This window comes from Vidua chalybeata, chromosome 1, assembly GCF_026979565.1.
Source record: "Vidua chalybeata isolate OUT-0048 chromosome 1, bVidCha1 merged haplotype, whole genome shotgun sequence".
NCBI lineage: Eukaryota > Metazoa > Chordata > Aves > Passeriformes > Viduidae > Vidua > Vidua chalybeata.
The window spans coordinates 56,384,733-56,408,686 of NC_071530.1; the positions used below are offsets into that span (position 1 = coordinate 56,384,733).

General features: G+C 38.3%; 1 protein-coding gene across 1 annotated transcript in view; it reads left to right on the forward strand.

Moving 5' to 3' along the window:
• The window catches only part of PDE1C (phosphodiesterase 1C), a 113,861-nt gene that overhangs the window by 41,093 nt on the left and 48,814 nt on the right, over positions 1 to 23,954 (forward strand). Inside the window, 5 exon segments of the mRNA XM_053959357.1 lie at positions 3,446 to 3,527; positions 7,885 to 8,005; positions 9,155 to 9,330; positions 12,529 to 12,825; positions 16,793 to 16,867. Of these exon segments, the coding sequence (XP_053815332.1) occupies positions 3,446 to 3,527; positions 7,885 to 8,005; positions 9,155 to 9,330; positions 12,529 to 12,825; positions 16,793 to 16,867 (751 nt within the window).

Sequence of the window (23,954 nt, forward strand, 5' to 3'; positions counted from 1 at the left end):
AGTCATGGACTAAATGAACTCAATAAATATCTTGGAGGGATGACCATTGACTACAAAGATTATAATAGTGCTTGTAAACACATACAGATATATATATATATATATATTATGTATATAAGTATATAGTTGGAAAGTGTAGGATCTGGGCATAATGCAAATGGTATAGAATAAGGAGTGGGTACTGTCCTGGTTCTGAACAGGACAGGGTAATTTTTACAGCAGCCAGAGGAGGCATGGCTAGGACCCGGAGGTTATTCTATACCACTTCACATAATTTTCCTGGGATGGGGGAAGGGCTTTCTTCTGGGTTGGGATAGTGTGGCAGCAGTCAGGTTGGGCTCCATGCTGAGCATCTGCATGTGAATCACTTGTTGTTCTCTTGTACAATTTTGCTGTTCATATTGTTGTTATTACTGTTTGTTTTACTTCATTGCTGTTTCCAGGAGATTGTTCTTAAGTTATGATCTGTATCTTTTTTTATGCCTTCAATTCTCCTTTCCAACCTTTCACTGCAGAGGGAATGGAATGGGTAATGGGGAGTGAGCAAGTAGTGCATGTTTTTGAGGTTTTTAGTGGGAGCGCTAAATTGGAGAATACCATCCCTAAACCATGATATTGAGAACCACTACTAGCCAAGGGGACTATGGTTGTAAGGAACATGCTTGACCTAGGATTAGATATTTATTTCCTTACAGTCACTTATTGAAGACTCTTTCCTTTCCTTTCTGCTAAGTGTTCTTCAGATACATAAAGCCTGATTTAAACTATATTAGAAAAGATCCTGAGCTGTGTTCATTTCCCAGTATTTTGAGATGCAACATGACACAGGTCTTCATAAATCAAGTGACCATGCTGTAGGTATGAAAGATTCTAAGTACAATACTGTTTTTTTTATACTCAACATCTATGAGCATCTCTTAAAGCAAACATCCTCCCTTAATTAATTAGTTCTACTAATACATTTTAGCTAGCCATTAGGGAGCTGCTCAAACAGCTTAGAAACCAAGTGTCTCTCTGAGCACTCACAAAGACAGGCAGGTGTTCTTTTCCTAGACAGTTAGCCGCTGTGGGTTTTAGAAGATCTAAGGAGTAAGACAAGAATTATGAGCTGGCATTGAGAGATGTTTTTTTCTGAGTGACACAGCTGACACAGTAAAGGAATGTTAGTTGGAAATATTTCTGTGTTTAGTTTGTGTTTTACCCTGACATTTGTATATCAGGCTCCTTTCATAAATCAGAATTGTTCTACATTAGAACGATATTATTGCTTGTTGTTCCACACAAAATCCTAACAGAACTTGTGCACCCCTTTTATGTATGTTATATTAACAAAAGTAAGAATTCAGCTCTTCTTATACCCACCGAAGCTTTTCTCTGCTTCGTTTCCTGAATATTTTAGCTTCTATTTGACATTGTTCAGAACACTGGCAAGAAGTTCAGCACAATTACAATGACCTGCCAATTTAAGTAAATTATTTTACAGTGTATTTAACAGGCTATTTAAATTTGAATGCTCTGTGGGGAGTACTGCGTCTGTGTCATCCTATACATATCTTCTCAACATAAAGCAATGTTATAGAGTGACTGAACTAAATTAAAGGGCTTTTTGGATCATATGACTTGAAAAACTGGAAAATTGGGAAATATGGGGTTGTAACACTTGATCTTCTACCAACTTGTGATTCTAGAAAAGAACTTTCACTTCTGAGGGCTGGTAGGCATCTTTGGACTTATGTAGTTAAAATGTAAATGTAATCTAAAGGTAATGTGAAATGCTGTATTCACAGCATCATAGAATACCAGGTTGGAAGGAAGCTGAAGGATCATCTGGTCCAACCTTTCTTGCACAGTCTAGATAAGATGATCCAGCACCCTATCCAGCTTAATGTTAAAAGTGTCCAGTGCTGGGGAATCCACCACTCCCCTGGGGAGATAATTTTAATGGCTGATCTCATTGTGAAAAATTTTTGTCCTGTGTTTAATCAGAACCTCTTCAGGAGTAACTTGTATCCATTACCCCATATCTTTCCATGTGCCTCCTTGTAAAATGGGGGTCTCCATCTTCTTTGTAGCCACCCTTTAAATATTGGAACATGGTGATAAGGTCTCTTTTAAGTTTTCTTTGCTCAAGGCTTAACAATGCAGTTCTCTCAGCCCTTTCTTACATGACAGGCTTCCCAGTTGCTTCATCATCCCTATAGCCCTTCTCTTGACCCTCTCTAGCCTATCCACTTCTTTTTTTGCATGGGGGGACCAAAACTGAACATTTTATTTCAGCTATGGCCTGGCAGGTGCTGAGTAGAGTGGAATAATTATTTCATTATCTCTGCTGGTGACACCCTTGTTGATGCAGCCCACCATTCTGTTGTTTTCTTCACCAGAGCACCACAGAGTTCACTTGTATTAGCTTGTCGTCCAACAAGACCCTCAGGTCCTTTTCCACAGAGCTGCTCCCCAGTTGGGTTGTTCCCAGCCTGTGTTGTGGTCCTGGATTATGTTTTCCCAGGTGTATGACCTTACATTTGTCCTTGTTGAACTTCATAAGGTTCTTGTAAGCCCACTCTTCCAGCCTATCTAGGTCTACCTGCAGGATGACTCTCCCTTTAGAAGTGTTCCATTTCCCACTTGGTTTGGTATCATCAGCAAACTTCACCAGGGTACACTTAATCCCATCATCCAGATCACTTGTAAAGATATTAAACGGCATTGGGTCCAGTACTGAATGCTGGAGTATCCCGCTTGTGACAGGTTGCTAGTTTGAAAAGAAGCTATTTACCACCACTTGCTGACAGGCTGGGGCCTGTCAGCCAGTTCCCCACCTGCTGCATGGGCCACTTGTCTATACTATAATGCATCAGTGTCTTTAGGAGGAAGCTATTGGAAACCATATAAAAAGTCTTGGAGATATCCAGGTAGACAATGTCCACAGCTTGTCCCAACATCAACCGAGCAGGTTACTTTCTCATAGAAAACTGTTAATGTTCTCTTTGGAAAAAATCATTAATCTGCATCCAGCCAGTCTTATCTGAAAGACTAAAAAAGACGTGCAAAGAACTGCAAGCCCTGAAAAATCAGTCCTGACACTGAGGTTTGCTCATGAAAGATTTGCTCTGAGAACCGAGCTGTCTGTAGAACTGCAGTGAGAAGCATTCTTGTGCTCAAGTGGTTTTTAGTTGGTGCATAGAAGTACCAAGCAAGCAGGGAAAGTTCTAATGAAAAGTCACTGGACTCAAGATGCTTAGTTCACTAACTTCTCCTTGGACTATAACTTTTCCATCAAGACTCAAATTCTCCACAATTTATGTTAAAAAAAAAACCAATCTAAACAAAATCCAAACTTAATTAAAGAAAGTAAAATAAGAAGCTTTTACAGTCATGATATAATATATGAAAAGTGCAATGTGTCTTGTCTTTTTAAAATTTCTTGTCAATTTTTTTTCTCCAGGGTGACAAAGAAGCAGAACTAGGGCTGCCCTTCTCTCCTCTGTGTGATCGGAAATCTACTATGATTGCTCAGTCTCAAATAGGTATGTCCCTTTTGGTGCATGCGAAGTAGCATCTTAAAAGAAAAATTTCATCTTCTCAATAGCACTAAGATCCTAGTGATATAATTTGGAATTATGTTAAAGAGAGAAAATAAGGCACAATGGCAGTATTTTCCCCAGATCAACAATTCAAAGAGGAGCCATTAAATTTATGGTGATGGTTCCAACACAGTAGCCAAATTACCTCTGGTGTGTTTGCAGAAATAACTACAGTATCTGCTTGTGACACATACCCCACGATTTTGTGATTTGTGAAGACAGGACATACATGAGAATATCATGTGAATGAGTGTCATTGGTGTATATGAAAATGTAATGTCAGCTCCTTTGATAACCTGGACAAAACATTTTATTCCTGTCACCTTTTCCCTCCTGATGCTTTAAACCAACCATTATTTTTCACTGAAGCCAAGCAACTAGCAAACCTTTTTCTGTGCCACCAATTCAGAAAAAGAGATCTTTTTGCAGACTCACCAACAACACTTTCTCTAGCTCTCCTTCAGTTACTGGATGAAAAAGTAGGGGAAGCATGAGGCAACAAGCCTCACAGGTAGTGAAAGAACAAGAGGGGCTAAGTGAAGTAAAACTATTCAGGGGGCTTGGCCCAATGAAGAGAACATGTAAAAGGTGGATTTGTGGGTGGATTTTATACTTCTGAAATAAGTGAAGTAGATAGAAGAACATGTTCCAGCCTCAGCTGGAGAATAGGTAGCCAAATGGAATAAAAAAGGAAAGATAACATGGATGCTGAAACTGAGGGAACTGAGAAAAACAGAAAGACAGAAAACATTAAAGAAAGCAAACAAAAGTTTAAAGCAAGAAATTTCTCTCAAAGAATGAAACAAAGATTTCCCTGAATCTAGGAAACTAGAGATTTATATTTTTGGCTAAGAGCTGTTTCTGTTTAAAATTATTTCATTGTTCCTGTTAAGCAATCCATTATCTCAGAGACAGCATCCCAGATTTTCTTGGCTTTGGAAATTTAGACAATTCACCTGAGAATCTGAGTTTGAAGAGCCGTATATAAGCCTGGCCTGGTTACCAGGCTTGTAGCATTTACTCCTCTGGAACAATAACTTACCATAAATTGTGTGTTCTGACAGTAGCTCGGTGGAGGAAAGCAGCAACAAACTTGAAGTGCTACAGTCTCAGCTAAAACTCATGTTGAAGACTCCGGGTCATAGGCTTATTGCTGTAGTGTGGGAGAAGATAAACTCTCCCTCTCTGGTTCTGTGGGGGAAGGTACAGGCAGATACTTTTCTTACATATCTGTTTTATCAGCTTTCAGATATGTTCCTCGCTCCTTACATGGAAGAGGAGTTGTGCCTTCCCCAGGGACCCTCTACATAGGGTTGTGTATGCTTGTGAACCCATTTTCCTGGTCGTCTCCTTTTGGGCTCCTTTGCTCAGAAAGACCAGAAGAGGAAAGAATCTTCTGTTCCTATGCCCCTTGTGTCAAGCCACTGCAAAATTATTATTATATTAAACCATCACAAATACTATTTACCTTAGAGGCACTTGTCAGTAGGCAAAGGCATATACTATTTCATTTATGCAGTTTAGTAATCCATTGACATTAATAGACTACTCTTTAGTTTTGCCTTCTACTATTATAAAATTATTAATTTCTCAGTCTGCTGCACATTTTGACAGTGTCTTTCTTTATGTCCCTTTTGTTAAATTGCAACAACCTGTTTTCTGGCTATCTGCTGAGATAAGACTTTCAAAGTTGTAGGCTCGATTCTCAGACAAATAATCTCCTTTCATTTACTTATTTACCCAATTAATAGTAATTACATTTCTTTGCAGAGGTAAGTTCTTACTGAATTCCAAATTGTGCTATTAATATGGTTGGACGGGACGATCTTAAAGGTCCTTTCCAAGCTCAGTGATTCTGTGACTGTCATCTGCACCAAGCACTAAGCCATCAATTCTCACAAATTAAAACCTTTGTTCTTAGTGAAATAAAATTGTGCTTTTGGTTCTATCAAGGACACAGCCCAGAAATTGTGTTCTTGTGGCTCAATTTGTAGTTGCTGGTTTGCTGCTGTAAGGTCACTGTAGATGCAACAACAGTGGGCACACATTTTCATTAATTAAAGCTTCTCATAAACACAGATGGAAGGTTTCAGCAGTATGGATTATGAAATTAAGCAATTCAACAGAAAAAGCTCCTCAAAGGAAAGAATGCGTCCAATTAACTCTTAAAACACACTTTATTTCTACCTTTCTACCCATAACTCATCCCTTGTCTGTCCACGTAACCTCTGCACTATGGCTTCCCCCAGCCAATCACCCTGTGCCACCAACACTGCAGAAAATGGAGTAGATGAAGAAGAAGCTCGGACAATGCCCAAGATCCTCCATCCTGACTCATATCTACCTCCGTACTAAAATCCCAAAACCTAAATTTCTCACCCTGTGACAAACCACAGTATTCTCTATTATCTATTTCACACACTTGTAGACTCCAAAAGTTCCATCCCAAAGTCTTGGAAGCCTTCTCCTCGGGCGAAGGTTAAAAGCAGTGCTTCCCTGGGGGTCAGGACCCCTCGGGGCAGGGAGAGAAATATTCCCTGTGCCCTGGGTTCCAACATGGATTGAAGCATGAATTCAGGTGCCTGAACCACACGATCACTTCTTTTGTTGTTCATATATTATCTAGAACCACCAGTACCATAGAAACATATCATGACCTGGTCAGAGAAATTAAAATATTATTAATAAAAAATTAATTGTTAATAATTTTAAAATATCTAAAATTTGTAATAGTAGTAATTGTAACCTGAATTCCAGTGTGCTTTAGGATGGATTAAGGACTTCATTGTTTTCTTGGCTACCTGCAGCACTAAGTAATTTCATAAATGAAGTGCTAAAAGAATCAGGGAAATATGTAAGCTACTCACTTCCACATTTTATTCATGTATCTTGGGTTGGAAATGGAATATGTGGCTGGGGATGTGTATTCTTTTGCCATCTGTTAGAGGTGGGGCAGTTATCTTCCGTTAATTGGGACACCTGTTAAAACCAGGTGGGGCAGTTTTCTTTATCTCTTCGAAGCACAGCCCATCCTCCCTCTGGAAAATATCTTCTGTTAATGGACCTTTGATCTTACTGCATGACTGATAAAATTACATCATCCCATTGGGAAATGCTCCAGCCAGGGGGAGGAGCCAAGCATTCCTAACTGGATATAATCTGAGATTTGAAACACCAGAGTTAGCCTTTTTCACTGGATTCCCAGAGGAGCAGCTTTCTTTTCCACTGGATTCCTAGAGGAAGACTAGGCCCATCTACACCACCACTAGATCTTCAGAGGAAAACCACACCCTTCTACAGGATCACTGCTTTCAACAGAACCACTGCTATCACTCCAGGAGGACTGCAGCCACCATTTAATCAGACTACAACCCCACCCTGACTGACAGGGTGTCAGGTTGTATTCTGACTCTGTCAGTGTTGTTTTGTATGACTGCATTTTTATTTTACTTTTATTTTTTCCCTAATAAAAAATTGTTATTCCTGCTCCCATACCATTGCCTAAGAGCTCCTTAATTTCAAAATTATAATAATTCAGAGGGAGGAGGTTAACATTCTTTATTTCAAGGGAGGCTCCTGCCTTCCTTAGCAGACACCTGTCTTTTCAAACCAAGACATCATGCAATTTAGATTTTCCTTCATCTCATGACCTTATGTCCACAGAGCTCTTTAGTCTGCATTTCCCAATGTTCCGGTCAGACCCATATTAATTTCTGTCAAACTGTATACTGAAGAAGAAAATATCTGGGTCTTTATTTTTTCCCTTTTTTTTTTTTTTAATATTAAAAAATGTGGGGAAAGCATCTAGATCTCTTTTATAATCAACAAGAAAAAGCTGGCCAAGCACTGAGGAGAGGGAATTCACAGCAACATACTAATGTTGTAAGTAAGGGAGGTTTATGGTTACTGGTATTATTGTTGTTATGATTATTTTCTTCTTTGAGAGAGTTCTTCTTTGAAGGTGAATTTTATTTTTAAGTTTTATCAAAATGTACTAGGAATTTGACTTCAATATCACACTATTCCTCTTATAAAATAAGTCTTGACAAGTTTATGTTCTGATTTGCCAGGGTGTCTTTCCAATGTTTATATACGTACTTTTTATTGTGTGCTATATTAAGGATCTTGGGTCAGGGATTAATGTATAACTCAGTTTTCCCTTTCTAGTATTTGCCTATCCTTCTTTCAAGGTATAATTTTTTTACTGTCATTTACAGTGCGGTCATCTGTATTCACTGAAGCAGGGACTCCACATAAATCCTCCTCTTGCCTGCTTGACTCTGCTTGTGTTTCTGCTCAGGTTTCATTGATTTCATTGTGGAACCCACCTTTACTGTGCTGACCGACATGACAGAGAAAATTGTGACTCCGCTAATTGATGAAGCTTCCCTCTCTGGCATGTCTGGATTTAGGCGTTCCAGGTGAAAAAAACCTTGCACCCTGTCCCTTCAGTCTATGAGCTGCCATTGCAATCAACTGCCCTGATTTCCCCCCTCTTCAGTGTATGTCTTTCTTGTGGCTGAAACACCCATATCTGCATTGTCAACACTGCAGCTCACCTCGTGAGGTGACTTTGTGCAGGGAAAGTTCTGCCTGGAGGAGGTCCAAGAGGGAGGAGGCTGGCATCAGCCTGAGTCATACCTTCTAAGGCAAGGAGCACAAATGGTTGTAGGCAAGCAATCAGATGCTCTCTTAGTCACTAATGTCAGAGAGAATGTAATGAGAGTAATTGGGAGTTACTTATTTCTCCATGCCTAGAAGTATGAATGGGATTGAAACACAAATTATGGCTGGAAAGAATAAGCACACTTTTGTGACAGTTTTTAGGGTTATGCAAATGTGCAAAGAATCATCACAATTCACCTGGAGTTTAGGTGTAGGAAGTCTTGGACCATTCAACCTGTACTGCTGTTTTAGAGATACTGCTCGTTTACTAGTTTAACTGACAAGGCATGTCTTGGAATTCAAATGCCACATGACTAGTGCTCCCTACTAAGTAGGGCTGCGAAGTCAGGATTCACTCTTCCAGGTGACTTCTTTGCTCTTGGGCAAACAAAGACCAAAGACTAATATCTTTCTGTGTCAGTAATCTTGCTGCCTTTGTTAAAATGTTCACAATAAAGCATCAAAAGTCAACTGTAGGATCTGTAACAGAAATCAGTGCCTGAGCCTCAGCTGAAGTCACCAAGCCCTTGACAGAGATTGACCTGTGCCTAATACCTGCCATTGCTGAAATTTAGGAGACTCCTTCTGTGACATATTTGATTTCTAGAATTGTCTGACTCTCCAGTAATATTAAGGGAGTGGAGATACACAAAAAAAGTAGTTAAAGCACTTAGTGAGAATGAATGCCAAAAAAACAGACAGGGAAAAGCAGCCCTTTATTTCTAATACTGGCTCAGGTTGTTTTAAAATTGGTTGGCCTGGGGTGGGAGAGATGGGAAGGATAAAGGATTCAAACTTAGTTTTCCCAAGTGCTGTTATCTGAAATTCAACCATTATTTTTTCTTAGCTGGATTTGAGTGTATTGGATGCTGATTTCTTCTGCGTTTTGTGATATTGTATCCTAGTTTGAATAGCTATAGTCCCTCTGAAGTAAAAAGATCAAGTGTCAAGAGCACTGGGTCCAAAGGAAGTGCCTCACTCAACTGCTCCATACTCACTGTGGACTTCAAATGTTTTAAAGACACCTGGACTGAGGTGGTGCAGCAAAATAGAGAGAAATGGAAAGCACAAGCCACCAAAGGTAACAGCCAGGCTTTTTAGTGAAAAAATAAAATTCTGTTGACCTCTTCTTCAAACTCATCTTCAATCTAACCATTCTCAAACTATTAGTTTGAAAGAATCCACCTACTGAATTCAACAACCCACTCTGAATTCAGAAAGATACGAATATTGTGACTGATCTGAGCCTTATATTATTCTTATGCTGTGTAAGTGTACATAACAAAGAGAATGTGAATGATAGGAAGAGAAGAAATTTAAAGGGGATTCCCCTAAACCACAGATCAGACTCAGTGGGTACAAAAATAGTTGGAATGGTATTTGTAAATATAGAATTATCAATTGTTCATTGTTCAGGTTGAAAGGGGGTGGTACTTTTGGAGATGGATGGTAGTTGGCAGATAGTTCAGCGGAGAAGGACAGAATATTCTCTATTCACAGCTGGTTTCATATTTCTGGTGATAACTTGGAAAATTAATTAGGAACTAAGCTGAAAATGTGTGTGATGTCATCGGGAAGGACTGCTAACATTTCAGAAGAATATGAGGGCTGTGTTGGTTGAAGGTTGACCACGGTTCAATACTGTCATGACACTGAAAAAAATCCCAACTAACATCCCACCACCACTGAAAAAAACCCAACAAAGCAAAGCAAAGCAACACTGCCCCATACACACACTAAAAAAACCCTTAAAAGACTTTGCTTCTAAAACCCCTCTGGCATCCTTCTCATCTTTTCAGCAGTAACAAGGCCTTCAGTGTTATTCTGTGCCTAGTTTTCACCACTGTAGTTGAAAAAACATACGAACCAGTTGTAGAAAATGCAGAGTACAGGAATGAAAATTATGATAACTTGTTTATAGCTAAGAAAGTGTATAGCTGAAAGCAGTTTTTTGAAGACTACTGCAGCTGCAAAATAAGGAAACTATTTTTTATTGACCATTAAGAGGAGAAACAATTGGCAGGTTATTATACACATTATTATAATGTCTAATAAGTTAGACATTAGCAAATCTCTATTATTGGAGTTCTTTTGGAAATACTGAAAGCCATCTTTTGAGAATTATTTAGGTATAATTTTCCATCAGCTCAAGGGCATGGATGATTGCACAAGGTGTTGTAGAGCCCTTAGGTGATTTAGACCAGATTTGGAGAAAAAAAAAAAAAAAAAGGAGGAATATGTCACTGTTTTTTTCTTTTCTCCATGGAACTGTGATACAATTTATTTTCTGATCTGAATGGTTGTTGCTCAATCCCTTATTTAATGGAGTTCTTTTATTTCATAAAAATGGAAGGAGTTTGATTTTTAATGTAATGTATGGCTGTGACCTTAGGGATTTGGTGTAGTTCTCCAAAGTGCCAGACCAAATTTTTCCTCACCAACTGAAAGACCTGTCTAAAGATCCAGGAAATCATGTATTATTCAAAACAAGTTTTCCTTTGTGACTAAAACTTGCCATTAAGTAAAAACACTTTATTGGCATTCCATGAAGATGAAAACAAAAGCATAATTCAAAATCTATTTCCCAGGGGTTTTTTTTGTTGTTGTTGTTGTTGGTTGGTTTTAGTGCTTTTCTTTGTGGGTTTTTTTTTTGTTTTTTTTGTTGTTTTTTTTTTTCGTGTGTGTGTGTGTGTTTTGGTTTTTTGTTTTTTTTGTTTTTTTTTTTGCTGGCTTTTGTTTTGTTGTGGGTTTTTTTTTTTTGGTTGGTTTTGTTTGTTTTGTTTTATTTAATATCTAGCAGTTCCTTATGGACCAAATTAAAGCTAACCAAAAAAGCAAAGCATGTAACATGTTCAGTGTCATGGGATATAGGAGTGTTGAGTGAATGAAGTTACAATACAGGTAACTCATTTTAAGAATTTAATTTCAACATGTACCATATATATTTTCTTGACTAAGCATAAACTGCATAAAAATCCTATGTGCAAGACAAATGTCCCTGTGAGGGACTTTTACATAATTTCTCTTTCTAGGTACATATAGCAGTACAAGCATGCATATTTTTCTCAATCCTGAAAGAGTTATACAAACATGCAGCCCAGCAATACCTTTGTATGGGCTAAGGACTAAGGAACTGGTTTTAGACTCCAGACTAGTTGCATCAGTATCTTTCCTTAGCTGCTATTTTCTCTTGACTTGCAGCAAGTTTCTGCATCACCCTCCTTGCCTGTCTTTTAACAAGGCCTACCATACAGCAGGGGCTTAAATTGCTGACCTTTGACAAACTGGCATCTTGCAGTCAAGATGCATTGCCAATAAAAACAATTATTATTGAGAGAATACAGAAACATTTACTGTTTGTTGACAGTAAATAGAAATTTGGGATCAGAAAGGAAGGAACCTATTAGTGCTATTTTTGTTGCTAATGCTATAATAAATTATCTGTAAAATACTCTATTCCCTTTGGTAATGGCATTGTCCCTAGAAGCCTCAGTGAGCTGTTTTTACCCTGAATATGATATTTATAATTCTCATACTGTGTGAGAAAAGTGAGATCATTACTGATTGGGTTGGGTTTTTTTGATTTTTTTTTGCCTAAATGGTCATCATTTAGGCAAACAAAAAACAAAGGAACTGATAAAACAAACACTCTAATGTACAAAGCTCCATTTAGATAAAGTATTTTCTGACACTACTTTTGACAAGAGACACTTATCCAATGGAGTTGTAGCAAGCCCAATTCTCCTGAGACAAAGTTCTTTCCAGTGGTTCAGGTGCAGAATAAAGCTTTTTTTTTCAGATGCCCAAATGAAAGGAACACTTCTGTATGCCATGAGACCCTGAAATTAGCTCAGTTGTTTAGAGCATGGGCTTGACCTCTGTATGGCTCATTCACTTAAGAGTTGCATTCTATGGATCCCTTCCAACTCAGAATATTCTGTGAAATCTGTGAGACTAGCTACAGCCTTCAGTAGCTAGTATCTCTTTTTGCCATTCAAGAATTTTGAGTTCACCTTTTCAAAGTGAAGTTTAAATGGTAAGAAAATGACATATGCATAAAATACATTTAGGACAATCGGGGGTTTTTTTTCGGAATATTTTGGTAAATGTCCTCTTTTGTTCTTTTTCCGTTGTCAAATCAGTTCCTATATTTACCTAAGTAAATTTGTTTGCATGTGAAAAGCTGAAGTAGATTTAGATACGTGAGTTGTTCTTGTCAAATTGACTGATAGTTGTGATATCTTTCCTTGCTTGGCTTCTCTCTTTGCTGAGGATGCAGAAGAAAAGGCTAAGAAAGCAGCAGAGGGAAATGCTTATCAGGGAACAGATGAAAAGGAAAGAGATGAACAGGATGGGAAGCCAGGTGAAGATGTCACAGAAGCAAAGACAGAAAAGAGCAAAGAACCAAATCCTGGGGAAAGCAAAAGGACACATTCCAGCAAGAATCCTGTAAATGGCACTTGGCAAAGTGGTATGAGCAAACACGAAGCCTATCAAGGGAAAAACGCAGCTAGGACAGATAAGAAAATGGATCATCATCATACTCTGGGAGAAGAGAAACAGCATGTCCAGAATGGTGAGTTCCCTTCTTCTACTGAATCGGAAATCTGGCCCTAAAACTAGTAACTCACCTTAGTGATAGGGGAGCCTGATGTCCTGAAAAAGCATTCCTGCGCCCAGAGTCTCTTCCTGAACATAGTGTAGTCACCTACATATGGGAATCAGGTACTGAATTAAATTCCAAGTAGTGTTCTTCTGTAGATGGGGTTCACTATCCCAGCTTGAAAAAAAAGAAAAAATTAGTTTTTTCATGGAACTGAAATAGCCTCTTATGATACAGAGCATGGAAAGATGAAACAAATAACCTGCTTCAATGAACATTGTCATTGCTTGAGTAACTGATGGGAGAAACCAAAGTTGACTTCTAAACTCATTTTAAACCAAATTAAATGCATCTTTGATTTGAGCCTCGGATCAAAATATGTTTTGGAACAGAGAAATTTTCTCCACTCTTTTTTAAGGAATTATTCTATCTATCCTTCCTTTGTTCAGTTTATTTTTTAAAAAGGACAACCACTAGCCTTTATTTTTTGAGGATTTTTTTAACAGAAATTTTATTCCACTTTTTTAACTTGCTGTGGAACTGAGTTAAAATAAGAATCCCATTCTGCACCCAAAAAAAAGTGGAAAAAATGTATGAAAATTCCATTAAACATTAAAAAAACTTATTAAACCAAACAGAAGAGATCAGTTGTCTCTTGGCCATTACACTGTCCTTTCCTGCACAGGTCATGCTCCCTGGAGCCAATATCAAAAAATGGCATTACATCCACATGTGTCTTGTCACAAACTAGGCTAGTATCATGCAGTCCAAAAGTAGTGGAAAAACCACTTAGGAGCCTCCTCTTAGACTGACTGAATGGGCATTTTGGCTTTGAAAGTCCAGACTCAAGCAGTGAGTTTAGATAGCAGGAGACACAGAAATTCTTTTTAAAACGTTCCTGACATCATTCTTAGGGTTGCTGTCCTTTCCCAGTAATTCCTTTGTAATTAGGGTTTTTTTTTTTAGAATGGAAGGGTTGTCGGAATCAAAGCTATCATTCTCTCTAATGTATGAGATTTTTCTTCAGAGGGTGTTGCATGTGTGAACCTGAATGGGCCCTGTCCTGGCTTGTAAGATAAGCATATATTCTATTTGCCATCTGTTGGAGGTGGGGCAGGTATCTTCTGTTGGGCAGTTTTCTTATCTCTTCCAAGAACAATGTCTCCCTCTGGGGAGATATCTTCTGTTAATGTGCCATTGAATGGCTCACTGCATGACTGATAAAGTTACATGATCCCATTGTAAGATCCTCCACCCAGAGGGAGGAGCCAAGCATCCCTACCTGCATAAAATCAACATTTCTTGAGACAGCAGCTCAGCCTCTTCACTGGATTCCCAGAGGAAGACCAGGCCCACCTACTCTATCACCAGACCTTCAGAGAAAACTACACCCTTCTACTGGACCATTGCTTCAGCAGCATTTCATCTGCCACTCCAGGAGCAGGAGGAGCAGCTACCATTTAACTGGACTATCACTAACACCCTGACTCCTCAGGGTGTCAGGTTTCTGACTCTATCAGTAGTTTTGTTTGTACTAATTACATTTTTTTTAAATTTAGTTTTTTTCCTAGTGAAGAACTGTTATTCCCATTCCTGTATCTTTGCCTGAGAGCCTTTTTATTTTGAAATTGTGGTAATTTGGAGAGAGGGGGTTTACCTTTTCCATTTCATGGGAGGCCCTTGCCTTCCTTCACAGACTCCTGTCTTTTCAAACCAAGACAGGCCCCTCAGGAAGACAAAAAGGTCAGGGACATACAAAATGCAAGTTAGACTGCACCAGACTTTTCTTCTGCAATCTTTTGTTTTGCATGCTTCTAAGAATATGGGAACTAAGTGTGCTCTAGTGAATTTGCTAGTACTTTTTTTGGCAGTGTGTTTCTGCTGCAGGTGTCAAAAGTGTTCTGAAAGGAATTATTATGAGTTCTGAAAATTAGTGTCTTCCTCAGGAAAATAAATTCTGCTCTTTTATTTATGGGATAAGGCCTTGATGAGGAACAATCACTGCAGAGTCTCTGGAGACTGATGAAATCTTAACATTCATATCTCTAGATTTACCAAAGCTTCCTTTATGCCTCTATGTTAAATTCTCATCTAATGTATTTGTCTTATTATTTCTCTGCCTCTGTAATCCCTTTCAAAAATATCATTACGATCATTATTCTGCTCTGCTGCTGGCAGTATGACAGGGTAGATATCACATTACTTAAAAGTCTCCTTTTCATATATTCACAGAAAGTTCAGAAAATGTGTTATCAGGTGAGTTTAAAGTCTCTCTGTCATACACTGCCCTGTGCTTTCTCTGAGAGATCAAACTCTGAAACAGTGCATGTGTATATGTTCAGCATTTTTTCCTGCACACACTTAGGGTCAAGCAACTTGATTATGCAATGGTCAAAAAAGCTTTGTTAGCTCATCATTACCATCAGCTGTATGATGGTGGAGGAAATGCAAGAATACTTTTGTGCTTTGCTCTGTACATATTTGTTTCAGTTGCTGAAGACTGCGCCCTTTGTTTTTAAGACCACCTTAATCAAACAGACACTTAAACCCTGTTTAAAACCCTCATAACCTCTCTGTACAAAGATCCCAAGTCAGTGTCAGTGTGATCAGCTGAGGAGGGTGTTGCTTGTCCTGTATCATCTTGCATTAATTTTTTTTCACTCACACAGTGAGCTTATGAAGATAAACATGAAAAAAATTGAATAAAAACTGAACAGAACATGCTTTAGTTCCATCTTGTTAAATATTTTAGGGTTTGAAAACTATTCCTCTTTTATACTATGCTGAAACTTAATTAGAGAGAGAGATCGATCCACTACTGTCCAGAAATAATGAATATGTTAATGATTAAGGCACCTTGTGGAAAAGGGAGACTTCATTTCTCTACACTTTTTCTTTTTTTGAGCTGTTCCAAAAATAAATATCCACTGCCCATGAGTATTTGGAAGGCAGATCATGTCCTCTTTAACACTTAATGCCTTTAATCTTGATCCAAAGGCTCTAAGTTATAGTACCAAAAATAGTAATACAAATGGAATAAGCATCAGTGTAATACAGCCTCACATTTATAAAATTCTGAAGTGAGACTTTTACAGCTTTTTCTGTTGAAAAAGGAAAAAGACCTTTCTTGCTGTTTGGATACTGCAGCTAAAATAGCTCTGTTCTGCTACAGCTTTCCATTTAAATTTTTATTTGATCTAGCATTCAGCATTCTCATTCAATGAAGGGATGGTCTGGTAAGGTCTGATGTGCTTTGCTGTATGGCTAATAGAGGACCAAAAAAACAGTCACTCTTGGTTGACATTCCTGGCTTCATAAAATACACTCCACCTTAAGTTGCTATTTTCATTCTGCATGAACCATTGCTCTACCAAAGGCCTTGATTTTTTTGTTTGCTACATAAACTCTAAAGGCAATGATCAGTGCTAGGATGACTGTTCCCTGATACCAACATAAATGAATCTGTGGATAAAGGAATCTGGTAAGAGAAAATAAGGCAAAATTACATAGGCGTGTTTAGGGTATCTAAGATGGTTCTTTAAAACAGACACTTATGATGAAACCTTGCAGGATCTTATTTTTTTGGAAAGCATTAATGTTTCAGACTCTGAAATGAACTTATGATCAATTTTTTAATGGCCAACATAGAATCAGAGGCATTGTGAGTTTGCATATAACTTTAAAAGGTTTTGATAATTAGAAGAAATTTATAAGTAGATTTTAAAACTTGCTTATCTGTAGGGGTTGGATAATTTTTTTCTGGTGCTTTGTTCTATGGAAATGTGTTCATTAAGCTCTTTTTGAACTCAGACCTTTCCTCCTAAGGAACAACATCACCTTTGGGTGTTGCAATTTCATTGAGTTACAAGCATTAAAATGCACTCTGCATGCATTAAAATGCTTATAATGTTTATTATTTTTTCTTATTGCTTCTTTCTAGGTGAATTAAAGGAAGACAACAAACTGGACAGAAAAGATAAGTGTAGCATGGGGGATGAATCAAAGAAAACAGATGGTAAGGACATTTTATTGCATTTTTGGCACCCATTTTAATATGCAATCTATTGTTTCCTAAATATCTCCAGTTTATTCTGAAACAAAAAAAAAATTGTATGGTAACCAGAAACAACAGAAACACTCATTAGATTTGAAAAAAGCCATTGAAGCATTCTGAAGGAAAATCATTCCTTTCATATAATGCCTAGTACCACTTAGTTCCACTGGTAAGCCTTATCCATCAAATTTTGTGCAGAGCCTGAAAGAAAAACCTGTATTATTAGAGTTGCAGATTTGTGAGATTCTATCCTTCTGACTTTCTTCTAGCTGTATTCTTCTGTCTGTAAGAACAGGACACATTGGACATGAAGAAAACAAACTGAAAAAAAATGCTGCACAAGAGATTCTATTAAGGATAATGTAACATTTTTAAACTGTAGCAATCCCAAGCCATAGGATGGCTTCATGGGCATCTGGAAATAATTTCAAGTGAATTTGAGCCTAGTGTAGAGGTCCACAGACATTTTAGCAGCCTCAGTTTGGAAAAACATCTCTAAGTTCTGCAGTGTGTTTACACTTTTGCACTTCCTCATCTGTGTACCACAGGCCTATGATATGGTACCTGAACCCACTTTGCTTCAAAGAAAATTGCCGAATTATTAGGTAGCAAAATAAATGCGAACAAATTTTCTAGCATCTTCTTTGTGCATGTATCAGTGAAATTCACTGAAATGTAACTATTCCTAAATATAAATAATACAGCGCTTTGTTTTGATGGTCAAAACCATCAAATTTATTTAAATTCCTACTTGCTCTAGCAAAGTGGTAAATAATAAGAAAATATAATACCTCAACTAAACACCTAGAAAATTTCATCTAGAAGCATGTATAAATTTCAGACACATAATTACATACTTTTTCTTAAGAGGCCCCTTAGTAATAATTGTTTAGAAAAAATCAGTTCTTTTAAGAGGTCATGTTACTTGTATACTTGAGTTAAATATCTGTCAGGAAAAACTGTCTTGAACAAGTACCAATCACAGCTCTTACTGCAGTCATGCAGAAACCAAGCCTAAATACTGAAATAACATGTGACTCTTCAGATTTTCAGGAGTATGTGCAGTTCCGTAGGTAACTACCAAGACTCCAGAAAGATTAAGGGGCAGAATGACTTCTCTCCCTACTCTGATGGATGGTGGCTGAGCAACAGTTGTGCTGGAAGGCTGCTTCCTTGCAGGGCCAGGTGAATGCAGAAACACTGGGGCTTTTTTAGGAGGAATCAAGAGCACCAGCTCAGCCAAGAGAGTAGACCCATGACTCTAACTTTGAGGAAAAGGTTACATTTGAAGGCCTTCACTCTCAAGGTCTTAGAAAGATAAGGGCCATATATTTATTTGGGCTTGAGGACCAAGAAATTAATGTCCATAGTAACTTGAAGACTGAAGATTGAGGATGTGAATTTGATTCTTTGCAAGTTGCTTATCTTTGGTGTTATTTATATTTGTTATCTATTGTCCTGTAGGAGATAGCTAAGTTAATCTCTTTAGGGAAAAGACTGGTACCATGGAACCAATTGATTACAGTGAATAAGCAATTCTAACCATGCAAAAACAATTTGTAGGCAGACTGCTTCTCATTCAGACAGTGTAGAGGAAGATTATAGCTAATTATCTGATTGATAAAAATCAGAAAAAAATACAGTAAATTATGCACCTTAGAAAGAAAAACACTGGAATGGTGTTTCAGCTTTGCCAAATACTGCACAACCTGTTCTATCCATTACCCACTCCAGAGTGAATCTCCTCACCAGCCACGTGAGGGGTGTGGAGAAAGGAACATTATTCATGGATAATACATAGCTGTTTGGAGACTACTAAAATGTTTACTTCTCTTGTGCCAGTGCATGGTCTTTCACACATCACATACTGGAAAAAGGATTAAAGAATTAGACAGATTGAGATTATGGCTATAATGTAATGTATATAATGTAAAACCACATGTAATTTGCTGGTGGGTGAAACTCAGCCTGGACTTTTTTCAGGGTCAAGGGTACATGGGCTTTAAAACCTCTGTTCTGTTCTTGGGTTTACAACCTCTGTTCAGTATGTAGCTGGGGAGTATTTGTATTAAACAGGCCCATTTGTGTATGTTTAAAATAAGAGCTTTAGCTTTCTCACCAATACTCTTTTGCATCAGCTGAAGTCCTGAACCCAACTGACAACATTCTGTCCTACTGCACAGGCATCCTGCGCCCAGAAAAGAAAGCTGCAGACAGTATTTTGCATAAATCTTTGTAGGAAATGTATCCAAGTTGCTTTTCAAATTATATACAAAGGAAGCTATTGTAATATCTATTTATAGGCATATATACAGGCCAAAATAATTCTAAAATTTTGTCCCTCTACTACATGGGGAACCTAGTGACTAGAGAGACATAGAATAGCTAGTCATGTTGACACAAAGATGTTGCAACTATATGTCTACCCTGTAGTCACAGGTGTGAAGTGTAGTTTCTGAGTCAGTTACCTTGAAGCTACAAAAAAATACTCAAGAATAAGGATCAGTCTCACTGAGAGTGTGAGGAACTATGTGTCTAGCCAGACCTTTGTATGACTAATTCTATCCATACCAAAGCCAACTGGAGTAAAGCTAGTTTGAGGATGACTATGTAAGTTGCAGTCATATCTTGGATTTCAGACTTAACTGCTCCAAAATCCTGTGCAAGTCTCTTGAATATAGACTAGTCTTCTTCTCATGTTAATCTGATTTTCATATTATTGTTGTTGTTTGGTTTTTGGTTTTTTTGGTTTTTTTTCTTTGTTTGTTTGTTTTGGGTTTTTTTGTTTGTTTGTTTCTGTGGGAGATACTGCTTGTTACTCACTACTGCCCTTTTTCTCAGTTTCAAGAAAATAAATATGGGGATGCCGTTTCACAAATAAAGATACATACCTGTCAGAGACATCATCAGCACAAGTGTTTCCTGTGGGATAGAACATTGTTAAACCATTTTGGAAAACTGAATTTTCTCATGTGAATTCATTGCTTGGCAAGTCTTTAAATGGAAAATTATAAGCAGCCCATGGACATAATTTTTCTTTACATTCCATCTTTCTTTTTTTTTTAATAATTTTTTTTATAATAAAACTAACAGCAAATGAAAAAATTATTCTTCCCCATTACAGACTTGATATAAGGAAGAAATTTTTTGCAGTAATGGTGGCAAAGCACTGGAATGTTATGTCCATTGAGGTGGTAGAATCCTCTTTCCTGGAAACATTCAAGGTCAGGTTGAACAGGGCTCTGAGCAACCTGATTTAGTTGTAGATGTCCCTGCTCATCATTGTGGCATTGGGCTATATGGCCTTTAAAGGTCCCTTTTCAGCCCAAACTATTCTGATTGTATGATCTTATGACTAACACTTTCACAGGTTATTTCTACCACGTCCTCATTTTTTTTTTCTCACTCGGAAAAGATTCTGCAATGTTAATGCAAAGTTTTCAGTGTTACTTCTTGTTTTGGGGAAAACACAGTCGATTCAATCAAATATTACTCTCTCAGACACCAACTGTAGATGAATAAAAAGTTCCCCTTTTGTGTGTTTGTCCTAGGAACTTATCACTCTAGTGGCAATGTACATGTTTTAGCATACAGGATATTTGCATCTTCAACAGCTAATACATACAGTGAAAGCCTAATGTACTCTATCTAATGAGCAGTACTGCTACCTCATGGTCAAATCAAAACGTGTTTTGACAGATCTGCTTCACTACTGCATTCTTCTATGCAGTGCAACACACTAGAATAGAATATAGTCACTATAATATAATGTAATATAATACTACATGTATATTTTTTAATATATGGACTATATTTCAGAGATGGAGGTTTTAGCTTTATTTATTTTGATTTTTTAAGATATATTGTTGCTTATCAGTAGTTAAAAACTTTTCCTTTGAGTTCTGTACATTGCCCATGCCAACACATAGAGCTACCTTTCAGTCTTAATTTTTCTTGATAATGATTTCTTGATCAGGAAGTGATAATTTCCCTGATTATTAAGTTAAAGCCTTCATTTCTTTCTGTTCCAGTTGTCCCAAAAATCAAGTGGCAGAGTAGCTGGCACAGAATGTTATCTGACAATGCCTTTAGTATAGGAAAAGGTGGTGAGAAGACACCATGATAAGGGCTCTACAATTATTCAGAGAGAGTTGAATTAACAGGAATCTTCCCAGCTTCATTCCTCAGAACTTTTCAACCATTTAATATTGCCTGTCTTTGCAGCCTTCTGCAAGATACAATTTTTGTATGTGTCAATCTTGCCAAGACCACTCCATAGCAATGAACGCTAAGTAGACATCTGATGAAATCCTACTCATGTAATATTCATTATTCTGATGATGTTTTAAAACAGGTTACTCAAACATATAAATAAAGAGCATTTGTCTATGTCTCTTTGAGAGAGGTAAAAAGGTAAATTACAGGTCATATAAATAATTTCTAATTCTGCTTTGAAAGATAAACTGATCTCTCCATTATTGTCAGAAGCAAAAAATCCATTTCATTTTATAAGGCAAACACATTGTATTTGTCCTTGCTGCTTAATAGTGCTCTGCATGTTACGTGTCATAATCCAGCAAGACAGGCAAATTGGAGTGACTGTAGTCTACTTACTAAAGACAATTTCCTTCCTTTTCTCACTTCTTTTTTATGGCCTGTTACTTGAATTACATTAACAGCTATGGCCTCAAGTTACAAATCAGAAAGACTTGTTAGCTTCTGAAAAAACTTGTTTGAAACATAAAGGCATTTTGCCTTCCCAAAAGACGTATTTCACTGTAATCTATCTCTGCTGAATAATTGTTCCATAGTATTGCAGTATAGGATAACTGGGGGTGGGTAGAATAGCTTCTGTGCTTTTTAAAGTCCTTTTTGTGCTTTTTTGAAAGAAACAGTTTGTCTAATTTAGCAAGTGGCACCCGAAGCAAGCTGGAATTTGCATAGAGGAATGCATTCTGAAGATTTTATGATGTTTTAATAGCAGATAAATATGATCTTGGACGCTAAATGCAAAATACATTGTTAGATCTAGACAAGGCAGAAATACATCACCATAGTATACATGCTTGGTGAGAATATAGGGAATATGTAGAAAGGTATCTTTTATAATTATGCAGATGATTTTGCAACATGTCAGTTTTGTGTGCATTTGTAAGTCTTATGGAAAGCACCTGGTTTTCCTTTGAGACTTTCATGTGTCTCTTATTTAGCCTGCTTTTTATTATTCATAGGAGCCTAGATACACGGTTGTTAGGATGCTGGATTGCTTTTTGATTCTACTTTACATGACAAGCTGAAAAATTGGGAATTCCATTTTTCTTGATTTAGGTGAATATTTGGAATATTCAGGTGCCTGGTGAAAAAAATCATCACTGGAGGCAACGTAACTAGGGTTTTTTGAGTAGTTACCTGTATGGGGATCATTTTTCCATGTTACATCTGGTCCTTTAGCTCAGCGATGGCATATGGTTGCATTGCTCCTCAGGGATAACGTTCATTGTCCTAAAGACATGGAGCAATGTGTAACTTATACAATGCATTGCAGAAATTGTTCCTTGATTTTGCACCATAAATTAATTTATTGCACCAGACAGGGAATACAGCTGTGATGTTGCTTCTGTTATAGTCCTTATCCCATTAAGGAAAATTTGCCTGTGCAATGATGCATAGAAATTTTCCACTTCAGCAAGAAGAAAGTCCTCCTTGCTCCCAGCTGCAAGAATTATGTTCACTACAGTGACAATCAGGCTTCTTTTTCTTGATGCAATACTTAGTCCTGAAAGAGAAACAAGATCATGTCTTCTCATGAGAAGGAAGAATATGAAATGACTCCTCAAAAGACATTGTTGACATTTAGATTACATCTTCAACAACTCACAGAACAGCTAACTTCCAATTTGAGCATACCAGCTACAGGAACCAGATAGGAGGACTCTTATAAGGTGTGGCATCACATCCCAAAAAAGCAACATGCAGGTACCCAGATAATCATGACTGGAAAGTGTAATCTTTATTACTTATAATCATTAATTGATCCATCACTAGACTATTCATTATTTTCTCTCCTTCTAAACCACTCTTTTCCTAACTAGTACTTACAGGCAATAACAAACGTAGAAGAAATTCAACAAGTGTTATTAGTTGAAAAGTGGGGTTTTTTTTGAGTCAGGCTAAAGTGTTTAGGAGTTTAAGTCTAATTCAAAACAAGTGATTTGCCACTGCCTACCAGAGCCCAGGCTAGCTCTGTGTTATTCCGGGGCAATGGCAAGTGTGGGGAATTGCGGCGTGGGTTTTCGCTCTCCCCGGCTGCACGCGGCTCTTGGGAGCCCGGCTGTGGCGTAGCTTCCACGTGCTGCCGGGGTTTTCTGCCGCGGATTCCCAGACACGGCTCCGTGTCTCGGGCGTGTGGGCTGGCCAGCCTCTGTTACCATGCGCTAGGGATCCAGTAAAGAGGTAAGGAATTTGTCCATTTACTCCGTGCTTGGCAGGAGCAGTTTATTGATCACGTGGCGCAGTTCGATGGAAAGACGCAACCACTCCCGGCACTCGCATGGGAGAAAATGGCCCCTAGGTGCCAGCGGGGTAGGATTTTATGGAGGGGTGGGGCGAGAGGATCCACAGCCTGCCATCCAATAGGGGTGGCTGCCGTGGCGGTGATGCCAGCAACAGCGACCAACCAGAGAACCCCACAGGGGCGGGCACCGAGCCTCGGGCTGAGTGGGATCGTGTGGATTGGGGTGGCAGGCACGGGGTTTCCCGGGGCCGGACGGGGGAGTGGTTACAGGAGCAGCAGAGGAGGAAGATCCGGCAGCAGGCAGCATGGGGCCAGAAACTGCGGAGGGGGGGAAACAACATGGGGGATGTGCGGGGGTACACAGGACTCAGCTAGCTAACACAAATAAGAACCCCCTAAAACCCAATCCCAGGATGCAACAATTCCTTCTTTTTCAAAATACAAAAAAGAAGAATGGCTGCTTGATCTTCGCTCAGCTTCTGCTCTTGGCATTTCAGCTGCTGCAACGGCTGCCCTTTGCAGATGGAGAGGGCC